This window comes from Camellia sinensis, chromosome 4, assembly GCF_055761805.1.
Source record: "Camellia sinensis isolate YWXY chromosome 4, ASM5576180v1, whole genome shotgun sequence".
Classification (NCBI taxonomy): Eukaryota; Viridiplantae; Streptophyta; class Magnoliopsida; order Ericales; family Theaceae; genus Camellia; species Camellia sinensis.
Window position 1 is genome coordinate 224,339,838 of NC_138964.1, and position 25,689 is coordinate 224,365,526.

At 40.2% G+C, this 25,689-nt stretch overlaps 1 protein-coding gene across 1 annotated transcript; it reads left to right on the forward strand.

Moving 5' to 3' along the window:
- Positions 1-468: 468 nt before the first annotated feature.
- Positions 469-14,711, forward strand: LOC145824467 (uncharacterized). Its single transcript, XM_082924137.1, has 3 exons — positions 469-585; positions 12,917-13,499; positions 13,609-14,711. Exons 1-3 carry the CDS (start codon positions 469-471, stop codon positions 14,529-14,531), a joined length of 1,623 nt encoding a protein of 540 aa, XP_082780263.1. The 3' UTR covers positions 14,532-14,711.
- Positions 14,712-25,689: the final 10,978 nt, after the last annotated feature.

Consider the following 25,689-nt stretch of genomic DNA (forward strand, 5'->3'; position numbering starts at 1 on the left):
GAAAATGAAGAGAAGGAATAAGAGATATGAGAAGCCATTACCAGAGAATAATTATCATCATTTTATGTTGTCACAACTCAAGACAAAGAATCAAAAGTCAAATCCAGTGATAAATTTATCATGCAACAAATCTCAACTAGAGTTGCAGCGATAAATTTATCACTGTTGAATTTGTTAAAAAATTTACAAATAGCAAACTTTATTTGAGAAAGAGAAGGGCATCACAATATTCTATTATGAAGCATTGGCAAATTTATTCATTTTGTATGTGCTCTGTCATTCCATTGATAAAATACCTACACTTACACCTACAAATCTATAATCTAATAAATTTATCTTTCATAAATTACTGAGTGATAAATTTATCACTGAATTAAGTAACAAATTTATTAGATCAGTTACACGTCTATAGAATATTAACAACACATTTTAATGCACTGATTGGATACTTTGCATCCTAAACGAGTGATGGAAGAAGATTGTGGCAATGACGATGTCGAAGATGGTAGATCGGTGATGGAGGAAAATGGTGGCAACGATGATGTCAAAGACAGTAGATCGATAATTGAGGATTGCGGTGTTGAAGTTAGCAAATGAATGATGGGAGAGGAGCGGCGGTGATGGCAACGAGGGAGAATGACGGTGGTATTAGGCGAATGAGGAGAAGAACGACGACATTGGTTGAGATGAGTGTTGTTGACAATGATATATGAAGATGTTGGTTGACCTGAGTGACATACATGGTCATGGAGAAGGAGGATGAGATGGTGTGTCAGTGACAAAAATATGAGAGAGAGAGTTTGAGAGAGAGAGAGAGAAAAAAAAAGAGTGATAGATGTGTTTGGGTTTAGGGTAAAATACTCAACTGAATGTAAGGAGTAAAAATATAAAATGCGCTAAATTATTTTCAATCAAAACTTCGTGAGAATTAAATCCAACCCAAAGGACCGTTCCATAACTCCTCATTTCAAAAAGGACTTATGGATAATTTATCCCAAAAAAAGTTTACTAGTGTTTTCGGGTAACCAAAAGGAATAGAGAATGAGAATTGATGCAAGTTGGGGGGCACATCCGTAAATCCGTGTGGCACTTATGAAAGACAACACACAAAACGGAGAATCCCAGCGGAGAGTGGGTAGCATATTATTAGCATATTCCTCAGACATATTTTGGGAAAGTTTTTGAAAAATAAATGGGGCCACTCTCCAACTTTTTATTGGTCTTCAATGCCCGTTACTATGCTATAAATTTGTATGTTTTTTATTTACTATGCCCGTTATTGTTTTTTCAATCATATTTTATTTTAATTATTGTATCAATTTAATATATCTTATTACTCATTTATGTTATTAATGCTGTGATGATAAATGATAAATAAAATGTGGTAAAAAAATAATAAATATAGCATTCATTTATTTTTTCTTCCAAAAACGTTACATTAAATTGTATTTACCATCTAAATGTAGCTCTATCTTCCTAACTCTTACGTTATGTTTGATTTATTGAAATGAAATTGAATGAAATAATTATTTTATTGTAATATTCACTATTACGTTTAGATTACTATAAAATTTATGAGAAATATATCACTTATAAAATTATCATTCAATTAGAAATAGAAATCTTATAGGAAAAGTGCTAATCAAATTTTTGTTAGGTTTAGATCGATAAAGCTTTAATTAAATTTCACCATACAATACAATGATCAAGTAATTGTGTTAGACTTAGATCGATAGAGCCTTAACTAAAATTTCACCATGCAATACAATGATCAAGTAATTGTGTTGATATTCTATGCCTTGAAAGTTTAAGAACTTCCTTAGAGAAAAAATAATAGCAATACAAGAAGAGAGAGAGAGAGAGAGAGAGAGAGAGAGAAAAGTTGATATTTGTGATTGAATGAACAATCAAATAGTCATTAAAACTACTCCTATCTAAGTTTGAACTACTCCTATGTAGATTAGATCTATTCATAGAATAGACAAATAAGCGGAAATCAAGTCATGTATTGATTTGTTGGTGATCTTTACAATAGAGCTATCAATGGTAATTTATACAAAGAAATGTAGGGAAAAAAATGTCTATTAACCATCATCTAATCGCCTATATAACTTTCTCCTTCTTATACTGTCACTTGTCCTTCATCCTTTGAATTTTCAAAACTTGACTTAATTTCTGAAATTTTCCTACATAATCATAATAATAATAATAAGTGCTAGAAAGTTTAAACCTAATCATAATCAATAGAAAATTTATTTATGATGCAAATAGGAAATTAAGAAATGTCAAGGATTTTAGTTAACGGAGTAGCGACAACTCATTTAATTATAACTAACTTTATTAAAAAAATGTATATATATCTATATAATATGGGAGAAAGGTTTTTGAAAATGTCCAAATGTATAAGAGATACATTTAGTTTTAATGGTCTAGATCTTTTTAAACAAAAAATTAACGGATTAGATTACTTTTTTTCCCGCCCATACACTTTCGACTTTCTCTCTCTCTCCTCAAAACTTTTTCCAAATCTGTTTGAAAAACATACCACTCACCCCAAGCCCCCATTCACGCTCCTCTTTCTCTCTCAAAACAGAACCTACTCACGCTTCTGTCTCCTCTCTCTTCTCACTCATCTCTCTTTTATCTTATCGCTGATGTCGACCACCAATTTCCCTCCCCAACCCTCTTCCTCCAAAGGTGACCTTTCCCAGTCGTCCTCTCTCCCCTTGGAGTGTAGACTATTCAAGTTGGATTCGAGAAACGACTTTTGGATTCGAGAAACGAAAGAGCATCGAAGATGATCCTCAGTTCGTCGCTATTCATCACCTTTCGCCATCACCTCTCGCCATTGCCATTACAACCCAGCCATCCAGATCTGGAATGGTGGAGTAACTAAGGAAAAAAAAAGAATTTTCTTTATGCTCCGAGGCTCTTCTGTAATCGACCAATACAACGACAACATTGGCTTTGGATGTTAGTGAATTGAGATGGTTATATAGCTGAGAGAGAAGGCGATTTCGACACAGAAGCCACCGCCATGGAAGTAGACAAGAAAATGAAGTTTGTGATGTGGGTTGGGATTTTGGGGGATGTAGAGCCTTATAGATAAGCTAGTTTCTGGATCGATTACAATGTCTTTGGACTGGACACCAGTGTTGGAATTGGTTGAGGGAGGGACTGTTTGGTGCCTATTAATATTTCTACTCTGCCATCTCTGTATACTTGAATGAAGTGTGGAAATTCATAAACTATTTCTTCATCTTTGGTTGAAGACATGGTGAAGAAACATAGTAAGGAATGCAAAAAATAATCAATCTTTATGTATATTATTATGTATTTTATATATTCAATCTTTATGTATTTTATATAATCAAATTGTGTTGATATATTATTATTTTTTTCAATAGGAATGCAAAAAATAATATGTGGAAGACAGAGCCTGCAAAGGATTGAGTGGCCACTTCTTTCCACTGACAAATCGCTTGGGCTGCTAATGGTATTTATTATTTATTTTTTAGTATCAAAATGCATCTCAGATTGTTTATTTTTAATTTTTTAATCTTTATATAAATTCTATAATTATTTAAGAAAAAAACAAAGAAAAACTTATGGGACATCTCATCTGCTTTTGACTGTATGTATTTTATGAGTGTTTTGTTTACTTTTAACTATTCCAAATAGTATTTATTTATTTATTTATGAGCAAAGTTGTGTAGAGTTTCCTATTGTCCATAAAAAAGTTTGATAATCATTGCAGTTACCGAATCGAGCGATCAATAGGAAAAGATAGTGACAGACTATGGATTGTCATGAAATCATGCTATTTTCTTTTTTAAACAATCATTTGGTTGATAATTGTTTAACTAAAGAAATTAGGGGTATCTAAATAAGTCTTTTGGAGTAGCAAATGTGATGGCTTTATATATGTCTATGATGAATTCAAAATACCTATAATTATAATGAGCTTTGATTTTAATGGATTTTGATTTTGGTTTCAATTTCATCTTTATAAAATTGGAGTTAGTGGGGAAAGAGAAGGGTCCAAACTTGGACAATTGTTGTGCTCTGATTTCTTAGCTTGCTTGGTTTCATTTTTCCAAAAACATTTTTCAGAAAATTCCACTTCTTTATTTTCTGTGTTTTTTTGTTTTTATTGATTTTTTTAATATTTTAAGCAATTTTTTTACTTTTTAAACACACCTAACATAAATATATCTAGAAAGTAAAAAAAATGTCAAAAAAATCTTTTAAAAATTCACTAAATACAAAAAATACAAAAAAAAATTAAGAATTCAGTACATTTTTTTGTATTTTTATGTATTTATTAATTTTTAAAAATATTTTTTTACAATTTTTTTACTTTTTAGATACATCTAAGTAAGGTGCATTTTAAAAAGTAAAAAAAAATGTCTAAAATTTTAAAAATATTCACTAAAAAAAAAAAACACGAAAATTAAAAAACTCAGTTTTAAAAAAACTTAATCCAAAAAATTCAAACCAAACACATTATATTCATGTTGTTGTGGCTGATTTTAATATTTAATTTTCTCATTTTAAATATTTCTTTTTTCCTTAGAAAGGGTTTTAATGTGATTGCTAAAGTACATCTATTGTAAACAATGAAATAAAGATTAAAAAAATTTATCGTAGATGTGAAACTCCGTATTTTTATATAACAAAAATAATATATATTCAATTTTCTTAAGTAATTATTCGCAATATTTTGAATTTAATAGTTTGTATATTTTTAAACTAAAAAAAAAAACCCGTATTTTTATAATAAAAAAAATAAAATAAATAATAATAATAATAATATATTTAATCAAACTCTAATAGAAGTCAATTAGACTAATTAAGTTAGGTGAGATTTAAGATTAGTTATAATTAACTAATTTTGTGTCAATCAAGATTCATTAAGACTAGGTATTGCTCAATTAAATTAATTAGTATAATGGCTTTAAAAAAAAAAAATTTGAGAGTGTTGTGTTGGGAGCCTTAGATGAGTGCACATGTGTAGTGTGGTGCCTCAAAAGAAGTTTTGTGTGTGTAATACATGTGCTGGAAAGTTAGACTCAAATAGATAGAAAAGAGAAAAGAGAAAAGAGAGAACCAAAGAGAGAGAGAGAGAGAGCTTCATTGTTTTTGCATGCAATGTAATTAATCTGCTGGTGCAAAACCGTGAGAAAGAGAGATACACCCGTGGGTGAGAAAGAGAGAACCAGAGAGTTCAACTCCTTAAATCTTTGCTGGAAATTTGAAGGAAAACCAAGGGAAAAGTGAAGAAAATGAAGGAGAAACTCAAGTTTGGCTTGGATTTGTCAAAATTATGCAAGATTAAATGTCTATGAAGACTCTAGGTAAGGATTTGTCTCTCAAAACTTGAAGATCCTATGGTATTAGAGTTGGATTTATGGGCCATTACATGTATTTTGCTTGAGCATGTTAAGAAGAAGGTGATTCCTTACATATATACAAGTGTAGGAAAGGGTTCAAGAAAGGAGTTGGAAAATTCGAAGATCTTCGAAGATCCTTGAAGAACAATTTCGAATTCTCTAGAATATGATGAGAGGCTTAGATTCTTCAATAATCTCAACTTAGGAACACGACAACAAAGAAGATGATGGAGATAAGAGATTGGGTGAAGAAGAAGGCAAAATGGCTAGAGAATAGAATAATGGCAAGGCTCTCCCATGGATCTCCCACTTTCACTCTCAAAGGTTGATAATGGAGAAGGGAAATTAGTTCTTTCCCAAGAGTTAAAGATCTCCAAAATCCATCCCTTGTAAAGCTATGGGTGGGTGCTATTTATAGGCACCTCATGATGTAGGATGGAGCCCATGTGCAAGGCACATGGGGGATATTCTCTCTAACCACCTTGTCCGAGGAGGTGACCTCTCCGAGGAGGTGACTTCTCCGAGGATGAGAAAACCCCGAAGAGGAGATCACTCCCTCGGCGAACCCTTCTTCTTAGCCACACCTAACCAATGATCCCCAATCATCCCAAAGGGTCAGGGGTAGTCCCAGAGGACGTCCTGCCGCAAAAAATATTGCCGAGTCTCATGGACCCCCCGGGGTCGTGCCACCTCGACCCGGGTATAGGCTAGTTTAACCGAAGAGTGAATTTATCTCCACTCACCGTCCTCGGGATCGGGTCCTTTGTTCGAACTCCATTACGCCCATGGTTCTGGTGCGTAGATCCCGGAAAGCTCCGAGCCCGCAAGTGTTCTGGGACTCATTAACGGAGCGGCTTCTAGATTGCATCTGAATCCGTTCGAAGCCAAGTGCTTCGGATCTCTAGATTCGTAGGTCCGAATCCTTTCGAGTCCGAGTGCCTCGGATCTCTAGGCTTGTTCAACACCCTTTCGAGTCCGGGCCCGAGTAAGTCTCTAAGTCTCTAAGTTCGTGGATCCGAACCCCTTCGAGGCTTAGAGCGATTCAGCCCGTTTGATGGCGATAAATCTGGGCCCACCGATTCTTGGACTTGCAATAAATTCGGGCCCACTAATCTTGGGCTATTGGGCCTAAATAATTTAGTGGGCTCAAATTAGCCCCTCTTACAACAAGAATATGTTGGAATTTGAAATTATATGTTACATGCATCCTAGGATTGAGTTATGTTGAAGTTCAATCTTATAATTTGAAAGCTATGGAAAGGAATTTAGACTAGATTGATACATACATCATGAATTTTGAAGGAATTAAAAATAAAACTTTGTAGATATTATGAATTGTTAAGATTTGGGTTTGCATGTAAAAATCAAGTTTATGGAAAATAAATTAGAAGGTAATTATTAAGAAATTGATGTTGAGATTAAATATTTGAGTTTGATTCTCTTCATCCTTCACATATTCGAAGTTTTCTATTACATGCATGGTAAGTTTTCAAGATTTTAGAATTTAATTCATATTTTAAAGTTTATGAGTTTGAGATTAAATTCTGATATAAATTAAGAAGTCAAATTATAAATTGAGCTTGATGATGTAAAAATTGGTTGGATTTGGTAAATGTTTTATACATGCATTTTGGATTTTGAGGAACTTAAGGTAAACAATTTCATGTTTTGAAGAGAAGAAGGAAGAAATTTTATAAGAAAAATCAAGTTTATGGAAAATTAAACATTGGTTTAATTTTGAATATAGAAGAATTAATTAGTTTTAATCTTAATGTCATGCATGCAAATATTTTCCTAAGGGTCATATAACTTCAATTTCATGTACATTAAAAAGGAATTAGAAAAATGGTGTAGAATTGAATTAGATTCAAAATTATAGAAGTTAATTCGAAAATAACCCTTTTGGGTTTGAATTTACAACAATGATTCATCCCACTAAAAACATCACCACTAATAGCACTAATGCATTAAAAAAGTAAAAAAAAAAAAAAAAAAACATAACTCCAAGACCAAAACATCACATCATTAATGGCGGGACCCACTGCCACCTAATTAGTGGGAGCACTAATTAGTGCTCCCAAGCATTTTTCTTGAATTTATTTGTCTTATATGAAATTGAGTCATTCAAGTTCTTTTTGAAGAGATGAAGGAAATGTTTTAAGAAAGTCAAGTTTATGGAAATTTGGAATTACTCCTAAAGTTTTGATTTTATGATTAGATTTTTATTTAATCCATGCATGTGATGTAATTTAAGAATTTTATTCAATTTAGATACATTTTAGAACACCCATGATTATAAATCAAGTATTTGGTTAAGAATTTAGTTAAGTTGATTTTGTTATTAATAGTAAGATTGGATCTATTTGTATTATATACATCATGGAATTTCAAGAGGTTGGGAAGTCTAATTTATATTTTAGAATTGTGGGTTGATGTTACTGAGATGAATTAAAACTAAATTTAGGCAATTGGAACATGATTTTAAATGAATTGTTTATTTAAACTTTGTACAATTGTTTATTATTGTGTGACGTGTGTAATATTTTATGTTCGAATTTTTATGAGTTGGTATAACATTATTTGTGATAAGAAAAAAAAAAAATTGGAATTATTTGTGATTAATATCAAAATTAACTGAAAGGATTAAAGGCATATACAAAGTTAACAATTGACGGTTAATACCAGTTTTCAGAGTGAGTCTTGTTTGGCACACACGGATAATGCTCTTTTTTTTATTTAAGGAAAGTGCCAAAACCCTAATCCTTACAAACTTTGCACAGCCGCCACACCCATTTCAGCCTTTCTCTTTCTTTTTTTTTTTTATTTTGAAACTCATTTCGGCTGACTGTCTCTCTCAACCAAGACCAACCCAAGCTTCATATTCTTCAAAGAAGCTCCCTATCTGTAATACCACAGGGCCACCGCCGCTAGCTCATTGCTCGTTGGTGCAACTCCCCCGTCGTTGTCGAAGACCCACGCCACAGCCGTGATTGGCCAGTGCTGGCATAGCTCTACTGCGATGTCACTGTTAATGCTTGCTCACAGCCCACTACTGCAACTCCAAGCGCCCGGCACCGTCGGTGTCACCGACCCATCCTACCGCTGGCCTCTCTATGCTGCTTTGCTTCCGGCCTTGACCGCCCACTCAACGCGACATGCGTAGTCCTGCCCAGCGCCATTCAGCTCACTATCTGCAAGCAAACCGAGACAAGACCCAGCCTACCATCTTCCTCAACGAAGCTCTGCTTCTGCAATATCAGAGACCAGCACTGTTTGTTCATGCTGGCCGTCGTCGCAGCTCCAAGCAACGCCGCCGACCTACCTCAACGTCGCGAGCCGGCCATAGACTTGTCGCAGCCCTGACAGCCTTAGGCATCGTGGCCCAAGATATCGCTCACCTTCTCTTCAGTGTAACGAGCGGCTCTTCAAAGACTTAGACACGCTGGAGCTCAGTTTTTGGTTGATCAACGCCGACGCCGACTCCGACTCCGCTACGTCCTCAAAGCTGTCTTCGTCCTCAACTGTCCAACGCCGACTACCCACGTTGCCCTTTCAACGCGACGTGTGTGTGGGCCTGCCTAGCACTGTTTAGCTCGACGTCGGCCCTGGGTGTATGCGTCTCACGTTTGCGATCTTACCACTGCTTCTAGCCACAGTTCTCCATCTTGGTTTGCACTATCCTCAATTTATTTCTTGTCCATTATTATTTCAAATCCACTGTTGCCCTCTCAGATCTGTAGGTAAGCTCTGTTCAAACCCACTTTCTCTTCTTGCTTTGATGGAATTTTGTGCTCATGAATTTAGCTCTACTGGGCTTTAGTGCTTGTAATTTTAAATTCCACTGATGCTGAAATTTGTAAAGCTTGAGATCACAAGTTTGTGGGTGAATACTTAAAATCCACTGTTTTGAACTCTACATCTGATATACATAGATATATTGTGAATCTTGATTTGTTGATTGATGCTCATTGCTAAAGAAAATAAGACTTAAGTGAACCCCTCTTAAATGCTTGGTCACTAAGAGAAGTAAAATGCCCTGATATTGAATTTTGTAATTTTGGCCTGGGATGGGTAATACACTGTTGAACTTGCCCTGATACACTCTGAATTTGTGAACTCTGTCTTGGGGCTTGCTTTAGATTGAATCTGCTGGTGGTTCAGTTTTTTTATTTTTTTTATTTTTATTTTTATTTTTTTGCTTGACAAACTTTGGGCAAATATATATATATATATATACTGATTATCATATATATATTCTTTTTTTTTTGTTTAGAGCTCGGATTACCCACATTAGTCTTGGCTTGTGCACAATCAATCGCTGCTTCCGGCTTCAGCTTATCCGACGTCGACCACGCACGTTCGCCCTCTCAACGCAACGTGTGTGGTCTTACCCAACCTAGCTCCACATCGCTGCTTCCGGCTTCAGCTTATCCGACGTTGACCACGCACGTTCGCCCTCTCAACGCAACGTGTGTGGTCTTGCCCAAGCCTAGCCCAGTCTTGTTGATTACAGTCTGTAAAGCCTCTCTGATTTCAGCTTAAATTTCCAGTATCGGCTTCGGACTTCACCTCTCTAACTGCCCAAATTTGTAAGTATGACGTTCGACCCCCTCTTCCGAATATAAATATATTTTTTTGTGACAATGTAGAGGGCTCAAGCAATCTGATGAAAATAAAAATAAAATAAATAAATAAAAACTGAATCTGAATATGGACTCAATTTTTGTGGCAATCCCAATGATATATATATTTTTTTTTAGCTCAAACACCGTGATTTTGGCCATATGGAAACATGCACTAGCACTTGAAACCTTATTGAGGTGCTTGGCTTGAACATAATTTGTTGAACTTTATCACCGAGGAAAGGCCGAATATAACTTGTTGACTAGTATTTGAGCTCCATTTTTGACATGGAGAGAGAAAACCCTGGACTTATGAATATGGACTTTGGAAAGGACATTCTTGTAATTTGCATAATGATCCATTGAATCTTGCTACTGATAAGCAATGTAATATACTTCGGATCTCGGGCCTGAAATTTACTATTTAACTTCACTCTGTCCAAATTTTGAGCCCCGTATAAATTGGACCTTTAATATAGAACATAGTGACTTTAAGAAATTGACCCGATTGAACTTCATCATGAAGCGACCTATGACATTGCACCTCTTATTGATGATAGAAGACGAAAATCTATATGTTGATGATGCACCCATTGGTATTAAAATTTGTTGAGCTTGAGGAACACCCGAGAAAAAGAATTGTTGATGACTTCCGGGGTTGAACCTGGACTCTTGGTGTAAAAAAAATTCCTCGTAGAATTTGTTGAATTCATGGACTCTCAGAGAAACGAATAGTTGATGCCGAAATTTCATTCGAATGTGTTGCTTTAATTCCAATATTCTGAATTTTAATACGGTCAACTCCTTACTATTTATACCTGTTATTTCAGCCATATGTCTTCTCGAAAGAAACCCGCTGTCCCGGGGTCATCGGAACCGGCTCTCATGAAAGAGAGGGATGTACCTCCGGCATCTGAGTGGAGGAAATCTCCTTATTTTGGTCGGAAGGACCCCTTCTGGCGGGCGGCTACCTCCACCACTTCTCTTCTATCTCCGAAGGCGGCTCCATTATGTCTCACTGAGGACACTGACTCTGGACATGAGGCCCTCATTTCTCCTTCCTCGGTGCTACGCTTTCGAATTGAGCAGGGGGACTTTCCATACTGTTATCCTCAGTTCAAGGCCTTCTCAAACCCTCCTTTCGGTTGGCAAGAGTGGGTCGATGATGTCCTCTCGGACAGGAGCCTCTGTCAACGACTTCAGGAGGCCCGGCTATTGATCCCGGTGAAAATATCTAGATCTCTATCCATCCGTCGCAACAATGCTAGCCTGGAAGCCATGGCTCTTCGATGGAGCACCGAGACACACACCTTTATACTTGGCCAGCACGAGATGGGGCCCACCCTTGAGGATGTGTTCATGTTGCTGCGTCTGGAAGTGACCGGCCCTGATGCCTTCGACCCTGAGCAGACACCCCCCGAAGATGATTCTTTGATCCAATCTCTGAAGCTAAATCTTCAAACTTGTGGTCGGTGGAGTTCTGTTTTTGATGGTTCAGCGAGGAGGACTAGTCGAGTAAGGACGGACCGTGCCTCCTATACTGCATGGATCCGTCACTTCTTCAAGGATCTTCAGCCCTTGGCCAGAGATGCTGATCCTGACTCTCGGGAGTATGAAGCCGGTCCGATGTATGGCTCCAGGCTCTATTTCTTGGGATTTCTGGCTTGCTTCCTTTCATTCTTCATTCTTCCGAGCACACCTCCGGATTCCCTCAATCCTTTCGTCTTCCCCTTGGCAGTCAGGCTCTTCAGAGGAGATCGGATCCCTTTGGCTCCCCTATTTCTTGGGAATCTCTATTATCGGCTGGATCTGCTACATCGAGATATGGTTCGCTCCGTGGGTCGATATGAGCCTGTCTCCTTTATTCACAGCCAGTTCCTGCTATGTTTCTTCTTCGAGAGGTTCCCAAAATTTGCCCCTGCTCCGACTGTATTTGAGGCGGAAGTTCTTCGGGAGATAGTGGATAAAGATGGCATCCCCGTGCTCGATACTGATGGGTCTCGGACATTTGAGAAAGCGAAGTCTTGCCAGCCGTTGATTACACGTTGGTCACGTACTATTTCCACCTTATCCTTGAATACTCTAGTGGATGATCCCCGACGCTTTGTGGCACGGCCGTATGTATGCCCACCTGTAGGTGTGGCCACACCGCTTATCTATCATGGTTCCTCCCGCTCGGTGTCCTTTCCTTTGCCGAAGAACATCCCTGCACCCTTTGTTGATATGCTGATTATGATCCGTCCGAGTTCATTACCGGTGTGGCATGAGGAAGGCGTTGATAGTGCCGTTTATAGGCCTGACCGTGTAGCATGTCAATTCGGGTTTGATCAATGTGCCCCGGGGCCAGCACCTCATTTATTATCATTTTCAGAGAGCTACGGGCGCTTCAGTCGCCGGCTTATACACACCGTGCTTCCCATATCCGGCTCTTTGACGATGCCAGGCTTGAGCCGAGTAGGGGGTTTCACCCCCTCTTTCAGGCGGTATTGGCAGAAGAATATCGATGCGTTTATTGCATTTGTCCAGAGCAGACCGACCGTATGTTTGCCTCCACCGATTTATAAGAAGGATTCTTCTCTTCGGCTACCCGAGAGCCGAAAATCTGACCACATGTACGAGGGTTTCTTCACTTCATCTGCTCCAACTGACCCTTCTGCTCGGGCATCTGCTTCTAGCTTGGCAATTACTTCTCCAGAGCCAGTCCCTTTGAATAAGGCCTCTGGTCCTCGGACGACCCGCCTTAAGAAGATGGCTCACAAGAGGACTTCTGATGCCAGTCCTTCCGCTCCTCGCCTTTCCAAAAGGCTTCATGAGGTACCCGAAATTCTTGATTTGAAGCTACTTTCCTTCTTGCGACTATACCTTCTAAAATGAAAACTTTTATTTGCCCATGTTGTGTAGGATCCTGCGGTTGTTGACGTTCTCGGTACCGTGGCTCCTGGCCATGCTGCCTCCCCCAGACCGGACTCAGACTTGGACGACACCCTCCCTTTGTCTGCAAGACTTGTGAAGATGTGCACCTCTCGTATAGCAGTTATAGATGACGATGATGATGAGGCTGAGTCCTCCGATCATTTTTGTGACCTTATTCCACGCACACGTCGTCATCGCCCTACCGTAGCTGAGGAGGAGCACTACCTTGGTGACGAGTTTATTGGGGCTCACCGTTCTGATGTTGAGATTGCTGGAGGGACTGATGCCACAGAAATTGATGTCGCGGGCCATGCTTCTAGAGGCGATGTAGAGATGAGGTGCGCCTCTGGGAATGGTGTGGAGGTGGATGTGCTAGAGATCTCTGAGACTCGCTCTGGCACTTATGGTGATTCTCATCCTCCGGCCCTCCTTCCTTCTTCAGGGATGACTGCTACTGTTCAGGCTTCATCAGACATTGAAATCGATCAGGTGGTCTCTACACGACCAAGTGACTTTGTTGATGCTAGGAGTCCTTCAGTTGCCCCTGCTTTGCATATTGATTCTCCCTCTGGTAATCTTTCTTTCTGAAGTTTGTCATTTACTTATATCTATGAGAAATCTTTACTTAAATGACTTTCCTGTTCCCTACCTCTAATAAGGCCTTCTTATCTTTTCTTCAGTGTTAGCTGCTAACGGGGTCTTGCCTTCACCTACCTCAGACTCTGCTCCAGTGTTAGCTGCTACCGGGGTCCTGCCTTCACCTGCCTCGGACTCTGCTCCAGTGTTAGCTGCTACCGGGGTCCTGCCTTCACCTGCCTCGGGCTCTTCTCCGACTCTCTTTGTAACTCCTCACGGTTCTCCTTCTCAAGGGGGGACACCTGCCTTTGAGACAACTGCCAGAGGTTCTTCATCGCCAGTGCCTTCGAATATTTTGGATCTGAATCTTAGTGATTTCCACATTGATAGTGATGCTTTTGGTCTTTCCCCTTATCGTTCGGCATTCTCAGGCTCGGGACCTCTGCCGGGAGTTACCCCTCCGGGTGGTTCTTCTAACCCGATAGACATTGGGGAGATTCCTGAGACTAGCAGCTTTCCGGCCCCAATTCCTCCTTCAGCTTCTGGCAAAGTATCATTTCTCCATTATTGGGTAGCTCCTGAGTTTGCTTCAGTTCTACAGCTTGTGCATTCAAGTTACCCGGAGACCTTTGCTTCATTTGCTTGCCAGTGTCCACTCATTCAGACTGTTCTTCTCGAGTCTTTTGCTACTATCTTATATAGCTTGGACAGGCAACGGTTGTGTGACCTTAATGGGAAAGTAGTCGAGACGGCGTATCAAGGGATCTCTGACATGGAGCGTCACCAAGTGGACTTATCATGGCTTCGGAAGCGCCTGGATATAGCTTCGAACGCCAGTCATCAGCTGGAACTTATGTCTGTGCTTGCCTCTTATCGCACCTCTATAGATGAGATAAAGGCAACTCTTCCCGAACTTGAGTCGGGTTATGCTCGGGCCTTGGAGACTTTAGAGGCACACTCTACTGTTTGTCCTCCAGATGTAGATATGACGGGCAGCTTCTTCGAGGGTGTCTTTAGGAAAGATTGAGTTTTTTTTTTTATCATTACTTTCTTGCCCCTTTCGATAAAAATGTTTTATCTAGGACAATGCAATGAAATGACAAAATTTTTGTTGTTTGGATATTTTCGCATTGTTTTCTCATTCTACTTGATAAAATATTTATTTCGAATGATACAATGGAAAGAACAATCATATGCACATATAAAAGCTGAAATATTCTCATTAGTTCTTCAACTTTCTTGACGAAAGTATAATAGATTCACTGTAAGTGATGGGATAAAACATGCACCATAGAGAAAACCAGCTTTTTCATAACGTAAGGGAAATACAACTTTTAGACAAAGTAAGAAAGTGAAAATGAATTTCAACATAGATGAGTCCAACTATGGGTAGTAATGCTTGATAAACTTTGCATTGAGCGGGCCAGTTCGGAAGCCGTCTTCAACCCTTACAAGTTTGTAGTACCCGCTTGAGCTCGCCCGAACCACCTTGTAGGGCCCTTCCCATTTTGGAGAAAACTTGGGCAAAGGCTGTCCTCGCATGATTGGGTCTACAATCTTCCATACTAGATCACCTTCTTCAAACTTCCTTGGTATCACAGTCTGGTTATAGGCTCGGGCGATGGACTCATGATACCTTTCCATGACTTTTGCAGCTCTGTCATGCTTTTCCTCTAATGCTTCCAATCTGGTGGTTCGAGGCTCCAATACCATCCCCGAGGCGAGAGCCATTCGAGCAGATGGCGTTTCCAACTCTATAGGTAACACTGCCTCGGACCCATACACCAGGGAGTAAGAAGCTGCTTGAGTTGGCTTTCTCTTCGAAGTGCGATACGCCCACAGGGCTACTATCAACTGTTCGGACCAAGTCCCCCCAAACTCATCCATCATCTTGCTCAGAATCCTTATCAGTGTCTTGTTTGTGGCTTCCGCTTGCCCGTTCCCTTTTGGATAGTAGGGTGTGGATTTGTGATGCTTCACTTGGTAAGTCTCTAGGAGGCTTTTCACATATTTGTTTATGAAGGGAGTGCCGTTATCCGAGAGGATGGTGTTTGGTACTCCAAATCGGCAAATGATATTCTCCTTGATGAAGTTCGCAACTGCAGGCCCCGTAGCGTTCTTCAGAGGAATTGCTTCGACCCACTTTGTACTCAATTCTGTGGCTGCGAGAATCCACTTGTACCCCTTAGAAGATGTGGAGATGGGCCCTATCAGATCAAAAGCCCAGGTATGGAACGGCCATGGCGTTCGGATACTATACAGGTCTACAGCTGGAGCATGGATCAAATTTCCGTGTTTCTGACAAGTCTGGCACCTCTTCACGTGATGGGATGCATCTGACTCCATGGTCGGCCAGTAATACCCAAGGTGTATAAGTTGCTCGAACAGCCGAGCCCCTCCTTGATGTTCAATCTCGTGGGCTCTTCCGAGGACTAGATCTGACTCCTCCTTGGAGAGACATCTCAGGGGAGTGCCCTCAATACTTCTTCTATACAACTTGTCCTGATCAAGAAAGTACCGCCTCGCTCTCCTCTTGAGGTGTGCAATGTCCCTCGGGCTCTCAGGTAGTGTTCCCTCTTTGAGATAGTCAATGTAGACTTGCCTCCAGTCAGGGGTATCAATTTCAAAGCAACTCTCATCCTCCCGGATGTATGACTGACACTTGGGGCATTCCCTCTGTAATTGATTTGAGTCCTTCTCCATCTCGGGCCAATAATAACCTTGTCTTTGGATTCTTCTATACAGACTGATATCCCCATCCCCGCAAGACTTTTCATGGATTTGTTGTAGTCGGAAGCTTGCTTCTTGTTGGCCAATACACCGGGCTAGGAATCCGGTACCTCCTCGGAAGTAAAGTTCACCTTGAATAATTGTGAATTGGGCAAGCTTGGCCATAGTCAGTTTTCCAACTTTGCTTCTGAGTTGCTCGAGGACTTTTCCTCTCCAGTCCTCCGGAAGGCCTTTGTCTTCGGGTATTATTGAAGGTTCTGTTCTCTTCTTGATAACAATTGTTGCCTCTTCCTCTGGAATGTCAACTCTTGCCCCTAATGTTGCGAGGGCATCTGAAAACTTGTTGTCGGAGCGAGGCACATGCTCTATTTCGACCTTCTGAAATTTGTCAAGAAGCCTTTGGACTGTTGTTCGATATGTGGCCAAGGCAGGCTCCTTTAAGACGAACTGTCCTGAAACTTGCTTCACTATCAGCTTTGAGTCCCCCCGGATCCGAATCTTCTTGATACTGTGCTTCTCAGCTGCTATCAAGCCTAAAATAAGAGCCTCATACTCGGCTTCGTTATTCGAACAATGGAAATCCAGTTTATAAGACAAATATAACTTTTCCCCACTTTTGCTTGTAAGGACTATCCCGGTTCCTCCCTTCCCTCCGGCTGCTGCTCCGTCAAAGCTCAATGTCCAGAAGCTTTCCTCGGAAGCCATAGCTGCGTGCACCTCTCCTCTTAATTCTTCATTCACTGGTTCATAGTCACCACTTGGAAATTGGGCAAGGAGATCAGCTAAGGCTTGGCTTTTGATCGCCTTGGGGGCTACACATGTGATCTCGAATTCACCCAATGCTAACAACCATCTTGCCACCTTCCCGGTTAGAGCAGGCTTGCTGAGGAGGTATCGGATTGGATCACTTCTAGTAACAATCTGAATCTGATGTGCTAGGAAGTAATGTCTGAGCTTTTGGGCAGTGAATACCAAAGCTAAACAATGTCTCTCTACTGGAGTATATCGGACTTCTGCTCCTCGAATCTTCCGACTGATGTAATACACCGGGCGTTCTACTCCATCTACATCTTGGACCAATAATGCCCCTATGGACTTGGGGGTTGAAGTTAGGTACAACATTAGAGGCACCCCGGGCTGCGGGGCTATCATGGTCTGAGGCGAGGTCAAGGCCGCCTTGATTCTCTCAAAGGCCTTTTGGTGCTCTTGGTTCCACTCGAACTTGGCATCTCCTTTTAACAAAGAGCCGAAAGGCGCAGAGATCTCTGCCAGTGCTGGGATAAACCTCCGAATATAAGACACCTTCCCGAGGAACTTCTTTAACTCCTTCTGAGAATGCGGGGGAGGCATTGCTCTGATAGATTTGACCTTGTCTTCATCTGCCTCGATACCATGCCTATGTACAAGAAACCCGAGGAACTTCCCGGCCGTCACCCCGAAAGCACATTTGAGAGGATTCATCCTCATTTTGAATTTCTGGCACCTCTTGAATACCTTCTCAAGGTCTCGGAGATGGTCTTCTTCTTTCTTGGATTTCACCACTAGATCATCAACATAATCTTCCATCTCATGATGGATCATGTCATGAAAGATTGCAGTCATAGCCCTTTGGTAAGTTGCACCGGCATTCTTGAGTCCGAAAGGCATGACTGTATAGAAGAAGTTTCCGAGAGGTGTTCTAAAAGCAGTCTTTTCTGCGTCCTCTTCAGCCATCTTAATCTGATTGTATCCACTGAATCCATCCATGAATGAGAACATCTGGTGTCCCGAGGTAGTATCCACGAGGGTGTCGATGTGAGGAAGAGGGAATTCATCCTTCGGGCAAGATTTGTTCAAATCTCGAAAGTCTACACATACTCTGATTTGGCCATTCTTCTTCTTTACTGGCACGATGTTTGCTAACCACGTGGGGTACTGTATTGGCCGGATGAAACCAGCCTGTTGAAGTTTTTCAATTTCCTCCTTAATCTTCTCTTCGAGATCTGGATGATATTTTCGAGCAGCTTGCTTAATTGGCTTGGAGTTTGGGAACACATCAAGATAGTGGGAGACTAGGTCAGGATCTAGTCCGGGCATTTCCTTATATGACCAAGCAAACACATCTGAGTATCGGCTTATCAACTTTAACAACTGTTCCCGCTTTTCTGGGCTAAGGCTCGAACTTACGAATACCGGCCTCGGTGCATCTTGTCCATCACTCAGATCTATTTCGATAAGTTGTTCAGGCTGAGGCTTCGGCCCATCTTGCATACATTCTGGAGCCACTTCAGGCTTTATTACTATATCATTGTCAGGAGGCTCTTCTTTTGACTCGGAGTCGGTGACTGAAGAAACCGACTCCCCGCACCTTCATAAATAATACACCATCTTGCCTCCTTCTCGAACTTTCATCACCTTCCGAGGAATAGGCGGACTTTCTGGTCTAGACATCGCCCGCTTACTTGATTCTGTCATCGGCTCCTTGTCATCTTTGATATCCTCCCAACGAGGAATTTTGACCCCTCGAGGCTTAGAGGTGGTGGGAACTTCTTTGACAGCCAGCTCGGTGAAGTAGATGGCATCAGAATAATGAGCTTCATGGATCTCGAACGGCCTTTCTGTAGCCTGAATTGTCACCGTCTTCTTTCCCCATTTAGCCTTAACACACTGATGATAACTTGATGGTACAGCCCCATATCTATGCATCCAGGTCCTCCCTAGAATGATGTGATAATTTGCCTCAGAATCGATAATATGGAACTTGGTGGCCGAGCGAATCTCTCCAACGGCTAAATCAACTGTTACGCATCCAATAGTAACTCTTCTTTCTCCACCGAAGCCAGTGATGACTATCGGCTGCTTCACAATGCGTTCTTCAGAGATTTCAGCTTTTTCTAGAGTAGCGCGAGTCATAATGTTGATAGAGGCTCCACTATCTAGAAAGGCCCTTTTGAACTCAACCCCGTTAATAAAAACAGTCACATAAAGCGGGCGATTGTGAGAAAAAGGATACTTTCGATCAGCCTCGGAGAAAGTAATGGCACTAGATTGCTCTTTTGCCTTCCTCGGGATAGACCCCTCAGTCGACATGCATTCCTCATGGTGTGCCTCGGCTATATTAATGATAGACTTGGTGATTTCTGTTCTTGCCTCCCTGGAAAGTCCAAGCTGGTCAAAGAACTGCTTGAACTTTACACAGTCTTGCAGGGTTTTGGCATAGTGATCCGGATCTTTTTCCACTCTTGGAGGCTCGTAGTTAACCATCTCCTCGGTCTCCTCAAAATAAGATGCCACATAAACATGGTGTCCTCCTCTTCCATAGTATTCTTCTCCTCCTTCTGGATCAAAGGGATCTTCGCCATGAGTCATAAATGTTCTGCCCTCTGGATCGAGAGCACTTCCATAGTAAACTTGCTCACCCTCTGGCTCGAGGATGTCGTCCAGATAACAGTCATCGTCATCGAGATTAGCGATAGCCTCGATCATTGGGCCTTCATAAGCTATCATAGCAACATTCTTGCCCTTGTCTCGGTGTTGAGGATACGGTTGTTCTCGGATGTCTTGAGTCCCTCGCTTTTTGAACCTCAATTCGTCTGCCTCGACTTTATCTCTGAAGATTTTCCTGAGAGTCCAACACTTCTCTGTCGGATGTTTCAATGTACGATGGTAGACACAAAATTCAGGGCTCTCACGGTCCTTTTTTGATGGCATTTCTTCAACATAAGGCAATTTTAGCTCTCCGTCAGCCACCCATTCCTTAACTAGAGCTTTCACTTCCTCGATTCCACATGGATAAGAAACATTCCCCTTTTCACCATTATATTGCTTTCTTTTCTGGCCTCTATGACCTCCTCCTTGTGAATTTCGGGTATCCGGGGCAGAGGCAGCAGCAACGATAGGTCCACGAGATGACTTGAAACTAGTCTTGTAACTGGCTTTAAATCCGGACTCCTGAGCCTGAGGAATGCTAATGTTCCGAGCTGCTTCTATTAATGCCGAGAAGGTGGGTAGCTTGTGGTTAACTAGAAACATTTTGTACCTGCTCAATGCCCCTTCTAGACAAATTTGAACCAGATAACTCTCCTCAACAGCTTCATGACAATCCACGGCCTTGTCCTGAAACCTTTTGACGTAGTCAAGGATGTCTTCACTTTCTTGTTGCTTCTCTTTACACAATGTAAGTGTGGTCACCTTCTCCGCCACTTGAAAGAACTTGGAGTGGAATTTGTTAACCATTTCCTCCCAACTTCGGACAGAGTTTGGGACCAAATTAACATACCAACTATATGCTCGGTCGGTGAGGGACTTAGAGAATTCTCTCAGTCGGAGGACGTGGTTTGAACCATGAATACCTAGAGTCTCGATGAATCGCACAACATGTTCTCGGGCATTTCCTTGTTTGCCGTCGAACTTGATGAACTTCGGCACTGTATACCCCTCAGGGTATGGATAGCTTAGCATCTCAATGGGGTAAGGCGGCTTGACGTCTGGATCAGGCAAAGAGGGTAAGGTCCTCTTGCCCCGTTCGAGATCGAACATGGCCTGCACATCGGCGAGAGTGAGAAACTGTTGAAGGAGAGAGTTTGATGGTTGTATTCCCGGGACTTGGCTTATGTACCCGAAGACTGAGCTAGGGGCGTCTTGGCCATTCTGGTGCTGCGAATTCATCATTGGTGAGGACATTTGACGATACTGGCCATCAGCGCCTATAGACAAGCCAGTTGGTGATGGGATATTGAATTGAGGCCCATAGAGTCCACCGCACGGCGCCGCTATACCGGGTTGTGCTTGCAGATTTGTTGTCGGCACCAAAGGAGGCCCGCTTGGTGCTTGGGTAACATTTACTGGTGGCGTGACAAGATTAGGTACGGGCAGAGCTCCCTTTTGCGCCATCACGCTCCTTATGTTTTCCTGGACACCAACAGTCGCCGGAGCACCATTCATTACACTAGAAACTCCCCTAGTCACCATTGGATCTTGGCTTGGCACGCCATGGAGCCCGGGCATGGGCAAACTGCCGCCGCCTACTGTGGTTTGAGCATGTGTTACTGTGGCCGTGTTGCCATGAGCCATAGGCTGATTGGGGCCTACTTCTCCTTGGATTTGATTTTGCGCTCCGGCGAGAATAACTCCACCACCAGTTTGATTCCCGTTTGGCGCCGGTGCAAAGTTAGAACTCATCACCAACATGGTGTGAGTGAGATTCTGAAGAGTGGTAAGAATCTCTTGCTGAGTATTCTGAAGTCCTTGAATGGCATCAAGCAAAAGTGGTTGATCTGGAGTCATGGTTCTGTCATCACCACCATTAGAGGATCCTTGTTGGTGAACTTCATCTTCTCCCGCCATTCTTGTTGGAGTTGTGTGGATTCCAGATCTCGTTGAGACCATTAACCAATCCGCCTCCCCAGCAGAGTCGCCAAAATGTAGGAAAGGGTTCAAGAAAGGAGTTGGAAAATTCGAAGATCTTCGAAGATCCTTGAAGAACAATTTCGAATTCTCTAGAATATGATGAGAGGCTTAGATTCTTCAATAATCTCAACTTAGGAACACGACAACAAAGGAGATGATGGAGATAAGAGATTGGGTGAAGAAGAAGGCAAAATGGCTAGAGAATAGAATAATGGCAAGGCTTTCCCATGGATCTCCCACTTTCACTCTCAAAGGTTGATAATGGAGAAGGGAAATTAGTTCTTTCCCAAGAGTTAAAGATCTCCAAAATCCATCCCTTGTAAAGCTATGGGTGGGTGCTATTTATAGGCACCTCATGATGTAGGATGGAGCCCATGTGCAAGGCACATGGGGGATATTCTCTCTAACCACCTTGTCCGAGGAGGTGACCTCTCCGAGGAGGTGACTTCTCCGAGGATGAGAAAACCCCGAAGAGGAGATCACTCCCTCGGCGAACCCTTCTTCTTAGCCACACCTAACCAATGATCCCCAATCATCCCAAAGGGTCAGGGGTAGTCCCAGAGGACGTCCTGCCGCAAAAAATATTGCCGAGTCTCATGGACCCCCCGGGGTCGTGCCACCTCGACCCGGGTATAGGCTAGTTTAACCGAAGAGTGAATTTATCTCCACTCACCGTCCTCGGGATCGGGTCCTTTGTTCGAACTCCATTACGCCCATGGTTCTGGTGCGTAGATCCCGGAAAGCTCCGAGCCCGCAAGTGTTCTGGGACTCATTAACGGAGCGGCTTCTAGATTGCATCTGAATCCGTTCGAAGCCAAGTGCTTCGGATCTCTAGATTCGTAGGTCCGAATCCTTTCGAGTCCGAGTGCCTCGGATCTCTAGGCTTGTTCAACACCCTTTCGAGTCCGGGTCCGAGTAAGTCTCTAAGTCTCTAAGTTCGTGGATCCGAACCCCTTCGAGGCTTAGAGCGATTCAGCCCGTTTGATGGCGATAAATCTGGGCCCACCGATTCTTGGACTTGCAATAAATTCGGGCCCACTAATCTTGGGCTATTGGGCCTAAATAATTTAGTGGGCTCAAATTAGCCCCTCTTACAACAAGAATATGTTGGAATTTGAAATTATATGTTACATGCATCCTAGGATTGAGTTATGTTGAAGTTCAATCTTATAATTTGAAAGCTATGGAAAGGAATTTAGACTAGATTGATACATACATCATGAATTTTGAAGGAATTAAAAATAAAACTTTGTAGATATTATGAATTGTTAAGATTTGGGTTTGCATGTAAAAATCAAGTTTATGGAAAATAAATTAGAAGGTAATTATTAAGAAATTGATGTTGAGATTAAATATTTGAGTTTGATTCTCTTCATCCTTCACATATTCGAAGTTTTCTATTACATGCATGGTAAGTTTTCAAGATTTTAGAATTTAATTCATATTTTAAAGTTTATGAGTTTGAGATTAAATTCTGATATAAATTAAGAAGTCAAATTATAAATTGAGCTTGATGATGTAAAAATTGGTTGGATTTGGTAAATGTTTTATACATGCATTTTGGATTTTGAGGAACTTAAGGTAAACAATTTCATGTTTTGAAGAGAAGAAGGAAGAAATTTTATAAGAAAAATCAAGTTTATGGAAAATTAAACATTGGTTTAATTTTGAATATAGAAGAATTAATTAGTTTTAATCTTAATGTCATGCATGCAAATATTTTCCTAAGGGTCATATAACTTCAATTTCATGTACATTAAAAAGGAATTAGAAAAATGGTGTAGAATTGAATTAGATTCAAAATTATAGAAGTTAATTCGAAAATAACCCTTTTGGGTTTGAATTTACAACAATGATTCATCCCACTAAAAACATCACCACTAATAGCACTAATGCATTAAAAAAGTAAAAAAAAAAAAAAAAAAACATAACTCCAAGACCAAAACATCACATCATTAATGGCGGGACCCACTGCCACCTAATTAGTGGGAGCACTAATTAGTGCTCCCAAGCATTTTTCTTGAATTTATTTGTCTTATATGAAATTGAGTCATTCAAGTTCTTTTTGAAGAGATGAAGGAAATGTTTTAAGAAAGTCAAGTTTATGGAAATTTGGAATTACTCCTAAAGTTTTGATTTTATGATTAGATTTTTATTTAATCCATGCATGTGATGTAATTTAAGAATTTTATTCAATTTAGATACATTTTAGAACACCCATGATTATAAATCAAGTATTTGGTTAAGAATTTAGTTAAGTTGATTTTGTTATTAATAGTAAGATTGGATCTATTTGTATTATATACATCATGGAATTTCAAGAGGTTGGGAAGTCTAATTTATATTTTAGAATTGTGGGTTGATGTTACTGAGATGAATTAAAACTAAATTTAGGCAATTGGAACATGATTTTAAATGAATTGTTTATTTAAACTTTGTACAATTGTTTATTATTGTGTGACGTGTGTAATATTTTATGTTCGAATTTTTATGAGTTGGTATAACATTATTTGTGATAAGAAAAAAAAAAAATTGGAATTATTTGTGATTAATATCAAAATTAACTGAAAGGATTAAAGGCATATACAAAGTTAACAATTGACGGTTAATACCAGTTTTCAGAGTGAGTCTTGGTTTTAAAGAGTGTATGAAATCAAGGGATTGACGGTTAATACCGGTTGTTCAGGGTGAGCCCTGGTTTTGAGAATTCTCACGTAAATTGTGTTGCGAAACTCTAAGATGGCACGGGACTTATTTGAACCCTTTTCGGTATTCGGTTTTGGAATAAGGGTGGATGTGCAGGTGGCACACAGGGAGGTTGCTTACCCCTGGCAGACCGTTTCCTTGGGGCAGACCACGGATGCCACTACTTGGGTATATAACTCCGGACGTGGGCATCCCTGGTAGTTACGGTTGGTAACACTTAAATATTTGACCAAGGGAGGGTTTCAAATTAACCGTTGCCATGCTTAGTGGTTGGTAAGTTAAATCTCTTTGGTGAGATTTCGAGTGTCACCTAATTTATTAAAATTACTGAAACTATTCTAATGATTGTAATTTCTGTGTATAATTATATTGTTATCTCGTGTTTATAATCTCATTATTTTTCTCTTAAAAAGAATGGTAGGTTGGTTATGTTTCCTTACTGTGTTGCAAAACTCATGGCATATATTTTTGTTGCCCTGGCGTTTTATGCCAGGTCTTGGCGAGAAAATAATTGAAGCTGAAATGGAGTCGACGCTAACGTAGAGCCTTGGCTGACCTGAGACCTCAAGTTAATAAATTATATTATTTGATATAATAGCTATTAAGGACGTTATAATTTCATTTGATGTTGTATTTGGGTAATTTTAAGTTTTATCTATTATTATTTGGACATTCGGTTATGTACGAGAGCTGGATTACCCTATTAAGATGTCAACTTTCTGATTTATTAAGTCATTTTGTTTATTTAATTTCCCTTGATATCAAAAAAAAAAAAAAATTGGGGCGTCACAGTAGACATTGAGTTGACCTTTTTTTTTTTTAGTTGTTTATATTGTTATTTCTTCTCCTCTTGATTGGATTTTATTATCCCACTTGATACCAAGTGATTTGAAAAAAACATTTGACTATCATATATGGTTGTTAATTTTTTTTAAGGTTGTATGAAAATTCTCAAGAATATACAAGTGATTTAATATTGTTAATTTTTTGTTTCTTGGTGTCTAAATTTATATAACCAATTTTTTATTCACATACAACAGTTATGGATAATATCATTATTTTTGGTCAAATTTTTTTTTTCTTATAAATTTAAGTACGTCACTTATAATGTAAGGCCTATTTTTGTTTTCAATATATTCTACGCATATTTCCGTACAATGTATTTATGCCCGTAATACACTAGGACATTACGGGCATACATACAATTTTCATATAATTATATAAGCAAAAGCATTATTGTATGTATGCCCGTGAAAATTGTATGTATGCCAGACACATCTTTTTATCTAGCTATATATTGTATAAGCAAAAATGAGTTTTCGTGAGGAATTTTATGAGAACTCCAAAATGTTATAATAAAT